Source organism: Typopeltis vanoorti, chromosome 21, assembly GCF_054136105.1.
Source record: "Typopeltis vanoorti isolate ZY-2024b chromosome 21, IOZ_Tvanoo_1.0, whole genome shotgun sequence".
Lineage (NCBI taxonomy): Eukaryota > Metazoa > Arthropoda > Arachnida > Uropygi > Thelyphonidae > Typopeltis > Typopeltis vanoorti.
The window spans coordinates 76,014,286-76,032,215 of NC_143569.1; the positions used below are offsets into that span (position 1 = coordinate 76,014,286).

A 17,930-nucleotide genomic window follows, 5' to 3' on the forward strand; every position below is an offset into this window, starting at 1 on the left:
ACAACAGGTCACGAAAAAACTCACTACACCTGTAGTTTTAGCTTGTTGCACGGACGGAACAAAACTACCCCCCCCCCCCTTGTTAATCTTCAAGAGAAAAACGTTACCGAGAGATGAAATTCCCCGTGGCATTATTATCCACGTTCAAGATAAAGGCTGGATGGACGAAACAGGAATGAAATTATGGATACAAAAGAAATGGGCAAAACGTCCAGGTGCGTTGTTTAAAAAGCCTGCGATGTTAGTGTGGGATCAATTCAGAGCGCATAAAACAGAATCAACCAAGAAGCTTCTAAAAGAAATGAATGAGCTGTCATTCCTGGAGGCCTTACATGTCAATTAACAACTCTTGGATGGATCTATTAATAAACCATTCAAAAATGTTATGCGAGAAGAGTGGAACAAATGGATGGCAAAGCCAAATCATGATGTTACAGCAACAGGACGTATGAAACGGCCAACAATTTCAAAAGTGTGTACCTGGGCGAAAAATTCATGGGAAGCTGTGAAAGAAGAGACGATTATAAAGTCGTTTAAGAAATGCGGGATAAGTAATGCGATGGATGGTACCGAAGATGACGCAGTTTTTGAAGGGAGTGACAACAATAGTAAAGATGAAAGTAATACGCACGGTGACATTAACAAGACGAGTGATAGTACCGAGAGTGAAGATGAACTGAATATTGCTAATGCAAATGATTGTAACAATAAATTAAAATTAAGTAAGAATTTGTAAATATCTTTATATAATAAAATGTTTTTTTCTAAAAATCGTCTCATAAATTTCGGGTGCGTCTTATCGTCCGAAAAATACGGTAAGTATATCGAATACGAGTGATAGTTTTCTTTTCGTACAGATTTAATAAAAAATGTATTTATAAAAAGTAAATTTTGAAGATGGCAAAATCAGAAAACATGAAAGTTTTGGAGTGGCTATTAGACCCAAGAAGAAATTATTGTTATTGTTATTATTAATTTATTTGTTAAAAGCAGAAATTAATTCCCTGTATAAATGAATTATTATTATAAAGAAATTCTTGTTATTGTTTTAATGAGAATAATAATCTGGTTTACAATATTTACAATATTATTGTAAATTAATTTTATTTCTCTAATAAATCATAGTGTGACTGATATTTTACTGAAAATTTAATTAAATTATTCTAAATGTTTTATTTATTTTTTTTTATATTCTGAAAATAGTAAAGACACCCTTTAACTATATCACATCATTATATTACATGAAAGAAGAGAATCGACCGTGAGAAGCGGTGATTAATACTCTGGGAGGGTATGGCAATGCAGTAGCCAATGATATTCTAACTGATGCTCGGCTATTGCTGTTACCCTCTTGCCATGATCAGAGCTTTAATAGTTCAATAACACCTTATCCCTGCACTGTCCTCTACAGATAAAGGGGAAGATGAAAAGCATTCTTGCTTCGCCCCTTTAAGCCAGTCCTTATAAGGATTTGCGTTGTTCAGCGTTTTGAGTTGGATTGTCATTTTTTTTTTTATTTTTTTTTTTTTAAACTATTCCGGGCATTGTGTTAATCAATGTACGAAGACGAATTTTGGGATAAAAGTAAGTAAATGATATATTTGTGCTAGTAAGATCAATGATTCTGTTGTGAATTTCGGCTTTGTTGCAGCAATCTTTGCTTCGAGAAGTAGGCATAGCTTGGATCCATATACGCTGCGCACTGGATATTGTTTTTTTTTTATATACGCTTTTTTTTGAACTACTCAGGGTACTTACTGGTTGGTCAATAGTTCTTTAGTTCCTCTAGATTAATTGATTTCATTTGGTATGGAAGTTTGGGAAGAGAAAAAAGACTTTTAAATAAAAATTATAAGTCACATTCTGAGGTAGTTGAAGCAAATCGGTCACTTTCTGAAACATCTTTAGTATAAAAAATAAAAATATGATACATTTGTGCAAAATTTTCTTGGTCGGGCATAGCACATCTGTAGTTACATCAGCATGCTGGATGTTCAAATATGTCAATAATAGAAGCATACAACATGGAAAAGTCGATATTTATGTAATATAATATTTACAAATGTATGTAATTGACATATTTTATAACTAATCTAATATTATATACATTATTAAAAGGTAGAAAAAGAATTTTAATGCGAAATATAGATTGTGCAAATACTAAACTTCTTTACACAGAGAATCTTGGGAGTGGAGGATTGAAAAATCTAAAAAAAAAAAAATGCATTTTATAGGATAAACTTTAAATTAAGGAACCTTTTCATGTAGATTTGAGCAATATTCTTTTGGGAATATTATCATGAATGTTAGAGTTACTGTAATACTACCCAGTATTACCTAATACTTTTAGAGTATTCGAGTTACTTGCCACAGTACTATCAGGACAGTACCACAGTTAGTATCAGGACTCGACCCCAATATTTACAGTCGAACAGTATTTTGAGCATTTCCATTGAAAACTACTTGATCGAATTACGTCTTTTTGATATTCTCGTTATTTGGTTTAGAAAAGATTTGAGATGTTCCTTCTACTTTCTTGGTGCCCTTTAGTTCTTCTTTTGTGATTTTCGCTAATGGATACCTTCCAAAGACTGCTAACTTTTCGAGATTTGTCAATGGGCCTTCTACGAGAATATAACAAACAAGTGCTAGAAGATAGGTAATTGTAGTGTGACCTATGGCCTCGTAAATCTACAAAGAAGAAATAAAGAAATAAAGTAATTTAACTGATTATTTATTTCAACATCGCTCTTGCACTTATAAAGATCAAAGGTCAAAATTGCTGATTGCTACACATTTCATAAATACAATTATTATTGTTATTGGAAGAGCTAGGTTAATCCTAATGATCTATAGTGGTGCCCTCTTTTAGACGCATAACACATTACGTACTGAAATAAATTAAATCATCCTTTATTATAAGTTTTTCATATTATCTATTCACTTGCCTTGTTTGTAAATAATTATGCACTGCTACTAGGTAAACACAATTAATACCTACCAAGTTGTATTTACTCAGTACGATCTTTTCCTTAATTACGCCATATCGGGTCCATGTCGCAGGGCCGTGCAGCAGGTAGGCAAGTAAAGTCAAGCGGCCAAGCACTGTTAAGAATTGCATGGATAATAACTTTGGAATTATACCTATAAAAATAAATAACATAAAAATCAATAAAGCAGAAATTTCATTGCGTACTGCATATCTTGTATTTCAATGTGCTGTTCACTTAGAGTTCTATGTAATTATTCATAAAAAGTGTGTGTGTGGGGGGGGGGGGGGGTGCGTCCCAAATTGTTTTCAAATTTCTAATCATAAAAGACAAACATTTTAACACATATAAACGAAGCAAATTACTTCGTCAAGAACGAAATAGGCGATCAATTTCTATAATAATGTGACACTTTTTTAATAGTGAAATTTATCAAGAAGGCTAAAAGAATAGCTTTTGTATTTTCAAATCAGCAGCTGCAATTTATTAATATTTTTATTTTTGAATGTTAATATTTTGTCACCTGTTTATTAAAATTCATTGTTAGGCGTTTATATAATATAATATCAAAATATTGTGCGAAAAATAAATTAAATATTGTTATATATTTCAAAGAATATTTTGGAATAATATTATTTTATGCATCGTTTGTAAAGTGTTTATGTACAGAACTAAAAAGTACTAAAACTTCAAAATATAAAATCAGTTTTCACCTTCCTACTAACCACCTTTCTTGCCTTTGATATCATGGAATTCATTGTATAAATAAGAATATGATATCTATGGAACATTCACCAACTGTAACTTCAATTTTAAAATCAGTTATACAAGGACTGGAACTTACCTCCCTGATTGATTGCGCAAATAAGAATCAGCCAGGCAAGTGCGATGCTCCAAGCAATTCGATGAGCTCCAGCATAAATTGCACTCACAAGGGGAGGTGGTAAGTTTCCCCTCTGAGCTTCGAATGGTCCGTAAAGCACGCAGAAACCCACAGTTACAGCAATGCAAGAACCAAGAAAACGAGATATCTATATAAGAACAAATGTATTTTAAATAAATGCAAATTGATCGTAACAACATGTAATATAATTTTAATCAACATTAGTGAAAGGTCTGTTGATATCCGCCTCCGAGAATTTAAAACGGTGTGTTGGCCGTTTCGTAGAAATCGTCATCAGATTTTAGAGAGGAACAACAAAGCCTACGAAATGGGCCATCGTGCTTCTGGCATTTTATATGCTGCGAATTTCTTTTTGGTTATTGATTTTTAGTTCATAAACTATAATTCTTAGTTTTAAAAATTAATAGTTTATTTGATTCATTATCTCCTTTGTTATTGGTTCTGTTCAGAATTATTTTCGAATAAAATAATCTGACAAAAAAGTTCATGTCAGTCACTCCCTATGTTTATGACTCGATACTTTAATATATTGTTGAAATCTTTACAAACCCACCCACCCACCCACGACAAAAATTGTTTAAAACAAAAGTGCATTTTGTAAAGTGAGCTGGGTAGGGATAAAAACAAACCTCTTTAATAAATCCAGCATCCTGCAGTCTACCCGATATCACGGTTAATATTCTGAAATAAACTTTACCAAGTAAATAGCAGCAAACAAAGAAACAGGGACCTGCACAGAAAAGTATTTTATAAATTAGTGCAAACTACGTGGATACCCCAATCGTGGCATGCTATTTAGCTTATCAGTTTGGAATTTAAAGTTTACTCTATCATTAAATAATTCGTAAGGACCTGCTTTGTATTCTGATTTCACCTTTAACAACAACTGCCTTCATAATGATCAGTTTAGATATACTGCAGTTGCAGAAGTAAGGGTAAAAGTTCAAGGGAGGCAAGTCATATATAAACTTTAGGCTCCGATTTAATCACATCACAGAAAAAAACTATAGGCATATAAATGAGATTTTATTTACGAAAAAAACGAAACAAAAAACACTTTAATACTTATTTGAATTATGTGTGAATTATTTAAAAAACTTACCAGTCCTAGTTTCATGTTCTCATTCTTGTTAATGAAATATCCCAGCAACAATCCCACAAAATAGGGACCAACGTGGACGTATGTTTTATAGTAAACATCGGTGTACATCTGATGCATAAATCTGAAAGAAAAACAAAATTGCTAAGAATAAATTGCTGAAGAATTGAGCTACCAGAGGAATGGCCTCTGGGGAGTGGTGAAGGAAAGTCATGAATTTTCGAAGTCAACCTATGGTTGGCTGTGGCTACGTGTACCTTCATCAGTGTTCCTGTTAATTATATGAGAAAAGAACATCATGTGGTACTTTCACATATGATTAACATGAGGGTCGCAAACCTACCCTAAATGGATGTCATATTATTAATTCATACCAACCCTAGCCCTTCAGTAAATGTAAGGGTAAGGCTGGTTAACTACGACCACAAAGCCATCTCGAATTCCGAATCCGCGCAGCTGTGATTGAAACTGAGGAAAGAAAGTAATTTTTGAACAAGGTTTGTATGTCAGAATAGTTCAAACTACAGACTGGATGGAATCGGGAATATTGAAAAATTGGACCATTCCGAAATTATGGATTACCAAAGATAGCCTTGAATGGAATCAATGGAACAAGACGATTAAGAGATAGACCAAAAAGAATTTGCCTGCAATCTTTGAAGGAAAGCTAACAATCATCAAGTTTCAGAGAGATGACAGAAATGGCCAGAGATAGAACCAGATGGCAAAGATTTCTTATTCATTGAGGACTCAACTTGCCATCTGACAGATGAGAAAGAAGAAAGAAAATTTTTAGATTTATAAGAGAAAAATCTCTTATAAATCTAAAAACCTACTACCAATAGAAAAGAGTTAATTGCTTTTAAAGCAGTCCATACTTACTCGAAGTTTGGAATTGCTACTGTTGGAATTGGTGGATACTGATTCCAGTAACTGATCACTCCAGTTGTTATGCACCCAGCCAAACTCAAGAGAACTGCTATCAGTATTCCTAAGATTGGTTTCCTGAAAGAAATAGAAAAACATTAGTTTCTGATATCCATTCATGACTGTTTTTGAATATTGTTAAAAGCAGATTAATTTCATCGTTAAGGAGTGAGACCACCGCAGGTTATTGAAAGCCTGAAGTAGATTGAAAGAGAGTTCCATATTTGGTCTCTTAGAGTAGAGTTTCCAGATTTACGTAGGGTACTCAAGGTATTCATACTAATGAATTATAAGCTTACAGCCTTTCATACAATTGTCATCTTTACAGTTAATCATATGTGTGAAGGAACTCACTTTTTTACACTTTTCACATATTAATCGGTTTTGTAAGTTCGGACAGTAGCTTTGAGAATAGTCTTTTGGTAATTCTGGCCACATTTTACCATATATACTTATTTTGGAATAAGTAAAATGTATTATTACTTGAAATCTCACTATAATATTTCCAATTTTGAAAAATAAAATAAAAATTGAAATATCTTTAAAAATTAAATCATACACCATTTTAACCCTTTTATCTCGCTACATAAGCTTCGATTGGTTATAAGATTATCTCGTAATTGGTTCTGGGTTATAACCAGTTACCTCAGGTGATTAAGAATTAGCCATTGACTTTTGATGTGATCGGACGTATTATTTTAGGCTGTATATTCTAGATTGAATTTTATATAAGTATTTTCGGGTAACTCATAATGCACCGGAGTTAACACACAGTTTGAGACCTACTGTCTCCCCCTCTGTACGAAAAATGCACGAGGTTTGATGGCCGTGTAGGCCCCACTCGCTATTAGGACCAGTGGTGGATATATGGTGTTTTAGGAAGGGAGGTTTTCACTCTGCGGACAAATGAGTTCTTGACACTCCTTTCCCCATTTTATTAGGGTACTATAAAACTAAAAATTGGTGTTACTTCTCTCGTTTTTCCAACGCTTGCTTATGCTGGCAGTCTTTTGCGACTGCGGGATTCTCTTTGCGGGTAGACCACTGATTGGATCTACATGACATCTACTACGCTGACTCAAGGACTCACAATCTTAAACAGCGATTTTGCACCTCGTTTTCTCGGTATGAGTGGGGTTGACGCTGACACCCTGGTAGAGTCACTGGACAGAGGACTAGCCATAAATATACTGAAAAAAATCTCAAAAAATTTGAACTTAATTTATACTCTATGTCGGGGGATAACGACGAGGACGACGACAATTCTCCAGCAGATTAGAGGCAGGACTTGGTGATTTCCGTCCTCTCTGTCTTCACAGAGAGGACGTGCGCGTAAATAGCGCAAAACTACGGCCTCCGAATCACCAAAAGAGGATGGAATGGAAGAAGACAGCCCAGAACCCTTAAGGAAAAAAACTTCAACAGGTCAGTGACACAGATGTCAAAAATTGGCCACGCCCAGAAAATGTGTAAGGCTGAGTTTAAATGTCTAAAATGTGTGGACAGCCACCCAACCAATATCTGTATAAAGCCGAAACCCACCCCGACTAAATGTGCCAACTGCAGTGGCCCACACACAGCCAACTACAGGGGATGCATTCAAAACCCAAAAAATAGAAAATCGCAGACAGACAGACAATCTTCCTCCCCCAAAAGATCCACGTCAGAGGCCTAAGCTTCACAGCCTCTTAAAGACCAGAAAAAATTGTCAGAAGCCCATCTGATGCAGTCAGAGGCCTTACAACTCAGCAACGACAAACAAGGACATATGTGGATATAGTCCGTTCTAAACAGATAACTGATGAACAGGATCAGTTAGTATCACACGCAAACCTGACAGCTATCATCACCTCTTCTCTGGCAGATATGCTACTAGTTTTCAACAGATCCAACCCTACACTATCCTCTACTAAAAGATTCCTAAAGGATACACAAACCATTTTCACAGCGCTCACTCATGAACAGGAATAAACTAAATCCAGATTCGCTGCAGATTATCGCGTGGAACGCGAACGGCCTCAGAAATAAGGTCTTGGAGCTCCTCAAGTTCACCTGAAGACATCAGCTGGATGTAGTTTTGATAAGTGAAACGCATATGAGATCATGGGACAACCCCAAAATCAGAGGATATCATCTGTACAGAACTGACAGGCTGACTCACAGAGGCGGTGGCACTGCCATTTTAATCAAGAATAACATTAGTCATCACTCTGTAAATGCCCCCTACTACTAATCTAGAGGTTACAGGTGTAGAGGTTCTCACGAGCTCGGCTAGTATACCAAAAATCTATGCAGCATACAATTCTCCGGTAAAATCATTACTGTCCTCGGATTCGGATGTCATCTTGGGCAGCAGAGAGCCTGTCATCATTGCCAGTGACTTAAACGCCAAGCATCCTCCCCTGGAACAGTCGAACCACCAATAAAAACGGCCGCATACTTGCTATACAGGATCCAACAACGCGGTTGTGGCAGGTCCCACTGAACCTACCAATCATAATACGTATGGCAGGCCTATGTCTTGGACATAGTCATATACTGCAGAATATGAGACTCCAGTACACTAAATGATCTTTCATCTGATCACAATCCAATACTGCTTCAGTTGTAAAACCAAGAGAAATTGGCAATCCCCCCCCTTACACTCATTCATATCATCAGAAAGGTTGACCAAAGCACTCCCGAAATATATTGGTCCTGTTCCGATTATAAAATCTAAAGAAGAAATTGACGCAGCTGTTAAATACCTGACCCAACAAATTAACACAGCCTCTACAGCAGTCACTACTTCCGCAACTGCCCCCAGGCCCAATCACTTACCAGAAGATATCATCAACCTGATCAAGGAAAAAATAAGGCTAGAAAAAGGTTTCACAATACCCGCGCACCACAAGACAAACGAATCCTGAATAGGCTCAATTCTGAAGTGAGAGATGCCCTTAAAGTACATAGAAGCCAACTTTGGGAAGAAAGTTGGCTTCTTTCTTTGTCGTCTATCTCTCCTGACAATCACTCCATTTGGAATCTAATCAGAAAGATCAAAAACAAAACAAAATCTCTTCCCCCTCTCCAAACAGATCTATTCCTCTTCTACACTGATGCAGTTAAAGCCGAAGCAGTAGCAGAAAACTTAGACAAGCAATGTAAACCCTCATTGAAGTCTAGATGTTCATATCTAGACTTCAATCACATCTACAAGATCCGTCGACATGTCAGATATTCATTAAAATCTTCTGTAACCTGCTCCAATCAAATTACACCCACATCACCAGCAGAAATATATGATATAATCAAGAAATTAAAAAACAAAAAGGCTCCTGGACCTGATGGCATCACCAACAAGGTGATAAAGCTGTTGCCTCGTATAGCTATTGTACATCTGACCAACATAATTAATTCCATCCTCCATTTCAAACATTTCCCCTCCAGTTGGAAGGTGGCGGATATAATTCCAATCCATGAGACCGGAAAAGACCCACACCTGCCTCAAAATTATCGACCAATCAGCCTCATCTCAAATTTGGTAAATTTGAGATGAGGCTGATTGTAAAATTCCAGAGAAAGTTATTCTTACCAGACTCCAAGCCTCCTACACAAGTTAAACATTCTTCCTAAAGAGCAGTTTGGGTTCCGTCAATTCCATAGTACCACACAACAGATACATAGACTAGTCGAATATATCTCAATTGGATACAACTGGCATCAATGCACTGGGGCTGTTTTCCTTGACATAGCCAGTGCATTTGATAAAATTTGGCATTTTGGTTTACTGCATAAACTGATCTCAACTGGACTACCATTCGAAATGGTTCACTTAATTAAATCATACCTTTTTGACAGGCGCATGCAAATCAAGATCAACAGTGCGATTTTGGCACAGAAACGTATCTCGGCTGGAGTCCCATAAGGATCCTTACTAGCACCGATTCTGCTTTCCATATACATGTGTGATATCCCGCACAATCCATTGTCATCTATCATGGCCCTCTACGCGGATGATACAGCAATATTAGCCAGACCGCTACAACTGAATCTTGCCATCAAAAAACTACAAGAAAACCTACTACTGATTGAAAAATGGTTCTCCAAATGGAGACTGCAAGTGAGTCCCCAGAAAAGCGTAGCCATGCTTTCACCAGAAGACCGATGCTTCCTAATACCTTGATGTACTACTGGACAGAAGGTATATCAAGGCTTTCTGTGTAAAGATACCAAAAGCCATTGCTCAACTCTATCCTCTAATCAACAGGAACAGTCAACTAAACACCATAAGCAAACTACTTATCTACAAACTGATGGTTCGTGCTATACTCACTTACGCTTCTCCGGCCTGGAGCCATACCGCTCACACTAATATTTTCAAATTACAACGAGTGCAAAATAAATGTCTACGAATGATCCTAAACGCTCCATGGTTCATAAGAAATGTGCAACTCCATCGGGCCACAGATGTCCCCTATATTTACACTTTCCTGCAAACTACAGCAACAAGTTATTTTCAAAAGCATCTATACCCCAACAAATTGGTTCAACTAGCTGCAAATTACGAAGCAATGGATTACTTCAAACCTTAAAGACCAAAAGCTATCTTAAACTATAATTCCGATATTTAATCTCCAAGCCCGCTCAAGGCGAGCAATTGGCTCATAAATTTTTCCATTCACTGTTTCCCTATCAGATAGTGGGGAGTACGAAGCATTTTGCTTGCTTCAGAAATGTTAATCGTTAATTAATCCAGTTACCTCAATTATGTGGCAGTATTTTACTAAACAAATTAAGTCTTCGAGTTCATGAATTGCTAAAATATCAATCGCTAATAATTATGACTAATATCTGGCATTTAAGTATCCTATCCCTAAAACCGAGGGAATGTGCTTTAACAAAAATCCTCTAGGGATTAACTTCTTGTTCTATTTGTAAGCGAAAAAAAGAAACATATGATTAAAATGCCTCTAACAAGAGTAGTTTACCTGTACAGCACGATGAGTACCAACGCCGACACGATGTGGAGTTGGAACTCAGCACTCAGATACCAAGTGTGATGAAGACACTGAAAAGAAATGAATTATATATTTCAGCGAAAGTATTTGGTCTCGCTACTTTATAGAAAAATAATTTAAAAAACGTAAACACGAGATATTGTTTAAAACTTCAACTTACAATATCGGACTTCTTGAGCCAATTACTATAAAACAGCAGGTTAACCCACCAGTTCCTGTAGCAGGCCTTCAAGTCATTGCCTATCACATTATGCCAATGAGGACCGCTTGAAATCCATGGGAGGAAGAATAGCCCTCCGGTAACAAACATTAATGGGAGAGCCAACCTAGTTGAGAGATAAGGTTTATAAATTCCAATCTTCTTTGAAAAACAGATTAAATAGAATGCTCTGTTAAAAATACTTCCAAAGGAATGTATTTGTAGAAGTATTCATATCTTTATAGGTAGTCGCTGTATTACGAAAAATCTGTTAAGATAACCTTTACAATGGAAATACAGGATTATGTCTTCACTACAGCAGATATGGACCTAATAACGCTTATCTGCTGTTAAAATCATCATCACGTAATATTGTTAACATGATTTTGCAATGAATCGCTCTTTTACTGGCCACAAAATTTGTGTATTGTTTAGTACGATTCATTTTCCTGCGATCAGAGATATGTTCATTGACTTTTGATAAGATAGTGTATATATGTGTTTCCTCTTGATTTTCGAACAACAATGAACAAGCACTAAGTCAAAGGGTTGCATGTAACTCAACTACTTGCAAACTTTATACCATTTACAGTGATATCACAACCTGATATCCTTGTTATCCCACTGCTGTCGCTGAGTTTTTTCGTTATCGTTATATTGAGTTGTGTTTATATGGAGAAAGCATTCAGTGGAATCATCATAGAAAGGATTATTCTTCCTCAAATATTCAAATAAATTACATTGTCAGGAGATGTAACTCAATCAGCAAGGATAGACATTTTTTGGCAAGCCATCTTTTATCAAATTTCTTGTGTCTTGTGTTCTTCATTTAACTGATTATTAGTGTGTTGAAAGTCGAGTATATTGTAATAATGTTGTATATCATACAAGCATTTCAGCTAGATTAAAGACATATTTTATAAGGCAGAATATAACTTGAGAAGCCATTACAACAAACACAATCTCATTGACATTCCATCCATCCAATTCTTATCAGTTCTTAGACAAGTGGGAAATTATTTACGAATTAATAATATCGAAATATTTCCTTACCTAAGATATCGTCTTATAATGAACATCAAAATATTCAGTTGGCCATTTCTGTATGACATTGATGTGAGGCCCATCGTTGCAGTAAGCATCCCCCTGGATAATGAAATGGGAATCAATAACTACAGAATATTCTCGGGGTGTAAAATTATAAAACTCCTGCGTCGTTAACATTAAACATAAAAATAGTAATACGATAGTCACATGTTTCTATTTTAAAACGGGTATTCGTATAAAAGACTACAATAATGGTCAATAATAAAAAATGCTTTCTGGATTGTATATCCAAAGGCGTGATCGTACATACACAAATGAATTCAAAATTGAACAAGGTTCATTACAAAAGCGATCTTAATAATATGACCACGCGTTGTATATTATTAAAATTAGCAGAAGGGAGTAGCTGTAATTGAAAAAATCTGTTTTAAATAGGCCTTTACTTACGTGATAACAAACAAGGTGTCTATGATTACTAAAGAACTCCATATGTTGCTGTTGCTAATGTCGCTGAACCAAATATTGAGGGCAATTGCGTTTTCTATCAAAGAATAAAAAGAACCGGATTAACAGAATACTAACCACCATAATTTTTGTTTTAATTTTAAGAAATGTAGCAATTATTACTTAGCAGTAACAGTCGACAATTACTTGGGAAATGTGTAGGAAGATGAAGATCAGATGGATTGATCTAAGAGTAGGACAATAACCTGCTAAGATGAATCTTGTTATTGTTTTAATTATTTTAGGACACAAATACATGGAAATGAAGTACTATTGGATAAATATTGGATATCCTTACTGCCTGGTTCAAACCGGAGCCACGAAGTGCTATGTCCAAGAATGATCCAACATATGCTGATGAAACCCATACCACACAGAAACGGATATCTTTGTGTTGGTGGACCTGTGAGCTTCCCGAAACTTCTGGAGATGGAAAATGCTGAGAGAATCTGACTAAGGTTTCCTAAAACAAAAACAGTACCAATGTAAAATATTAGATCAAGATTAGAGGAAGTGAAATTTGATTATAACAGGAACAGACAATCAGATTAAAATCTGATTCCTACGTACTTCTAAAATCGTTGAATTTTAAGAAAATTAATGATAGACGGTTACCAATTCACTTACTTTCATAGAAACATTTTCAACTGCTGGCATTTTCTACAAATACTTATATGGTGATTGTTCATCAGAAGTGGAACATCCACAGTCCTTTCTAAACTGTTAATTTAGATTCTTCTGGTCACTTCTGCATAGTTCAACTCCACATTTACCCAACAATATTCTTTGTGACTTGTTTCATTTTCGAATATTTTCTAAAGAGCAGAACCTGTAGGTCTTCGAACCTCATATTACCAAGATTTTTCTCTTTAACTAAGACCTGTGTAGCTCAGTGGAAGTGGTGCTTGCATCCTTTGCGCTAGGCCTCTCAAAGATAGACTTAAGTTCAAGTCTAGTGGTCAACTGGAAGAACTTTTTCTAAGTCTTTCTTCGACCGGTTCCCGAATTAGTAGATCTCTGGTGGGCAAGCGGGTCTCGTAAACTCAAGTAAATCGGCTGTAGAACCCGCATTGTTTCAGATAATAACATATTCTGATGCGGTTAAGTTTCAAGAAATGGTAGAACTTGTTTGCCCGTCTCTTCATCGGTTGCAGCTTATAATTAGTGATAGTCTTGTGCCAGCTATCTCTGATTACTATCGGTGAAGACTGAACTGCCCACTCTCTCCAAAAGCTAGATAATGTAAAAAGGCCTTGCTAACTCCCTATAAACGAATGAAAGACATTAGCTGATTTTCTTTTTATTTTTTTTTTTCACCTTTCTGTCTTTCATTGAACATCTTCTCACTTTATTACAAAAAAAAATGTGTTTTCGAAATGAGACATAGAGAGATGGAAAAAATTTTCACTTCATCATATATTATTTATGAGAGAAATGCAATGACTAATAAATTATCTTGTAATTGTAATTCGCACTGTTCGCTGTGCGAATAGTGCGAAAGTTTTAACCTGATGGGGATCGCATTAGAAGGTGCAGTTGTTAAGATATGTCCCTCTATCAAGTTGCAAAACTATAGGACATTAAGGGAAGTACACCAAGCAATTTCTTCTTAACCAACTGCTCCAATAGCAACTATCACGCCAGGCAGATCAAAGTTCTTCATTTCTTTCTATCCTTCCATCCTTTGTTATTTAACTAGTTTCCCATGATCAATGCGTATTTTTCAGAAGAATCATTTTAAAGCATAAACTGACTTTCAACGAATAGTTATTAAACCAATAGTGAATATTGTATTGAAATGTCACTCACGGGCTTCGGTTTGGATCTGTGCTGTGTAACGTCTGCCTTATCCTGGATCTGCAAATGTTAAATAATTTTATGTAAGTTGATCATAGTTGGTTTAAGATAAGGCCTTAATCTCTAATGCAGTGTGTTGGACATTGTGTCATTTCGGAGGCTTCTTTAAACTTACGAATATAGCCAATTCAATATACAGCATTCTTGTTAGTTTCTAAATTACCTGATTTTTTTTCTTTTGTAGTGTTATAAGGCGCGACTTGTGTACACTTTTTACTCTGAACGTCCTTCGTATAATCTTTCATGCGAATATTTCATGAACCTCCGGTTTGCTGATGTAACATAACACATGTGCAGAATATTTTATATACGGCACGCTTCTTAAGAGGCAAATGAGGTTGTTTGAGTGACTTAAATATCGAAGAGAATATTTTAATAGGCATAAAGACTTTTTTAAGGTCATACTTTTTAGTAAACCAACCAATTTTATCTGTTGTGTTGTCGATGTCCGATAAACTGACAATACCCTTGAAATTATCGTTTCCTCACATGTTTCGAAGTGAATCTAAACGGAATTTGAATCCAAGGCTTTAAGATTATAGGGTATCATCAATATCGAGCAAGTTATGAAAACCTCTGCTGAAATATCTGTAGAATACAAAGTGATATCTGTTTGGCTAACATGAGATGTTAGGAGTTTGTTAACGATTTAGAAACGTTATATGTTGCAGAATGTCTGCCATCCTTAATTTTTCGTAATGGAATACATTCTTTATGGATTTTGGGTATTAGATCCGTAGTCTTTCTTGAAGTCCTTCATTTTATTTTGAGTGCATCAAGTAGGATCATCTTCTTAACACTTCCGTTAAGTGTGGTCATCTTTTAGTAGGTCGTTCATCTGCTTCTTGTTTCTAAGGAACTTGGCTATAATATGATTGTTGCTACACAGTTTAAGGTAATTTATATGATAGCTATGATGACTCATTATTATTATTTTTTAAATAAATTCCTACGATGTATTGCCTACTTCTTCAGAAATATAATTTCTTAGTTTGAAAATATATAGTAAAATATCACGACCATGGCTCATAATGATATAATAGGAAGCACACAATCTTGTAATCTTTAATCTTCACAGACAAACATCATCATCAACATCATCATCATACGTATCAAGGATTTAGGCCTAGCATCGCCTTCCGGCCTTAGAAGTCATCGTTGAATCGTTTAAGAGGTCGTCCTGGTTTTCTTTTTCCTAATGGCTTGTACTTTAAGGCTTGTTTTGGTAATCTTTCTGTTTTCATTCTTTGAACGTGTTCCATCCATTTATGTTTATGTTTTTTAATTTTTTCTATTACGGGTTTTCTATTAGTAAATTCCTCCTCGTGAAGTTGTCGTAGAATTAATTACTTCAAATTTTGTCAATTAATATATTAAGTATTAAAGAATTTAAAATAAATATAGTAAAACTATAGAAGACAAAGATAAACAATTATCAGAATAATAAAAAAAAACTACTTTAAAAGTTTACTTAGCAGAAACATTTCACAAACCTTAGTGTCCAGACAAACATTAACAGTAAAATAAACTGAAATGAAGAGCTGGGTGACTTTCAACGAGAAACTATGATGGAATGCAACCTTTGCAGCAACTTAATTCATTAAATTTTGAATTTTATTGACAGCTTCCCGGATAGACTGTAAGAGATGTTATTGTCACGTGGAAATGCCTAGGAGCGACAACAGCACATTCACAACATGATATGCCACATAAAATCACAGAACAGGTCTGTCGAATGTTCCAGAGTCTATTGGACTCTGGAACAGTGGAAATGCATTCTCTAAAATAATGAATCAAGCTTCATCATCTGACAGTCCGAAGCTTGAATCTGGGTTTGGCGATGCAAGGAGAAAGCTACCTGCCCGAATTTGTTGTACAATTTGGTGGCGGCATCATTGTCTGAGGATAATTTTCATAAATCTGTTTGGGACTAGTTCCAGTGACAGCGAATCTAATTAACGCTACATTCTTTAAGTGACATTCTAGACGTTAATTAAATCGCTTTTAAACTGTTAGTTCATGTCGGGTGGTAATGTATGCTGTATTCTTAATTTTAAATGTTAGTTTCAATTTTAATTTATTACATTCTATTCAATCTCATTATGAGATACGAACCAATAAAAAAAACACCGATGTTGAATAACAAATACGCATGTTGATAAATGTTAGAATTACACTCAACAAGTTCCTACTTAGAACAATCCGGTTTGCAAATAAGCCACTGATGCTAGTAGAATAACAAATGAGATAAAAAATAATTTCAAAATTACTTTTTTAAATTTTAACTAAAAGCAAGAAAATATTCCATGTCTGTAAATACCGATGAATCAAAATGCATCACCACTTCTTAGAACTGGATAATGCAAATTAGGATTAAACAAAAATTATTAGCGCAAGTACCAGGAATTCGTGTACTTGGATGTCAGATACTATAAATCATTTAAATATAATAACAGAGGAAGACTTACTTGAACAGTCGCTTAAGGCCAACAAGATTCCAGAAGAATAAAATATTAAATGGTCCGTCTGAAGCTTTTGTAGTAACTGCGTTAACAAGAGAGTTCTTCAGGTGATACAGACAACATTAAATTCATAAATTTATCGCCAGTAACTAGAAGGTGGTAATTATGTCGAAAAAAAATATAAATTAAGCATTCAAAATATAAAGAAAGTATGCTATTTTAAGGAAAAGCAAACTCACCTTGCGTATCAAAATTATTATTATAACATCGGTCTATCACAGTTCCAACCAAAGCCAACACAACGAGCACTCCAAGAATAGATCTACAATAGAAAACAAAGTATTGCTATTTCTCATTAATACCGTTAACCAATGACAAACATTTGCTGTTAGAAAATCATTAAACCTATTAAACATTCGTTGAAGGGCTAATTTAAAGCTGATACAAATATTTGAAGGCCTGTTATCCTGTTAATTAATTCCCAATTTCTAACTTAAACTCTCAAGACATAGGTTATGTTAAAAACAGTGCTGCTTCAGGCAGCCAAAAACTTATATATGTTCTGTAGATAATATGCTGCATGAGATATATTTTTATTTCTTCAATGAGTACAAAACTGCAACGCATTCGCAAGGATTTAGCACCAAGTACGCATATAATCTACAAAAGACACTTTCTTTATTCAGTCAATTTCGAAAATCTATTCAAAATAGTAGATTCCTCCTCGTGCCGTTGTCGTAGAATTAATTACTTCAAATTTTGTTAATCCCTCGATGCCATACTCCACGGTGGCAACCATCTACAGAATATTTTCCTCAATATATGCAATATATGTTCTGCAATAATGCTCTCAAGCCCCGTTGGAGAGAGGTTATAATTATATCAATACCAAAAAATGAAACCTAAATAAACGGAAAACTAACTTGGAATAACGATATTAC

General features: G+C 35.2%; 1 protein-coding gene across 1 annotated transcript; it reads right to left on the bottom strand.

Annotated features, from left to right (window-relative positions):
• Window positions 1-2,459: 2,459 nt before the first annotated feature.
• LOC150094993 (O-acyltransferase like protein-like) lies at window positions 2,460-13,327 on the bottom strand. The gene is made up of 11 exons (XM_090411170.1): window positions 13,298-13,327; window positions 12,983-13,133; window positions 12,614-12,707; window positions 12,173-12,265; window positions 11,081-11,246; window positions 10,891-10,970; window positions 5,876-5,998; window positions 4,997-5,117; window positions 3,835-4,021; window positions 3,002-3,144; window positions 2,460-2,691 (listed from the first exon to the last, which is right to left on the bottom strand). The coding sequence occupies exons 1-11, from the start codon at window positions 13,325-13,327 to the stop codon at window positions 2,473-2,475; spliced, it is 1,407 nt and encodes a 468-aa protein (XP_090267296.1). The 3' UTR covers window positions 2,460-2,472.
• Between the last annotated feature and the right edge of the window lie 4,603 nt (window positions 13,328-17,930).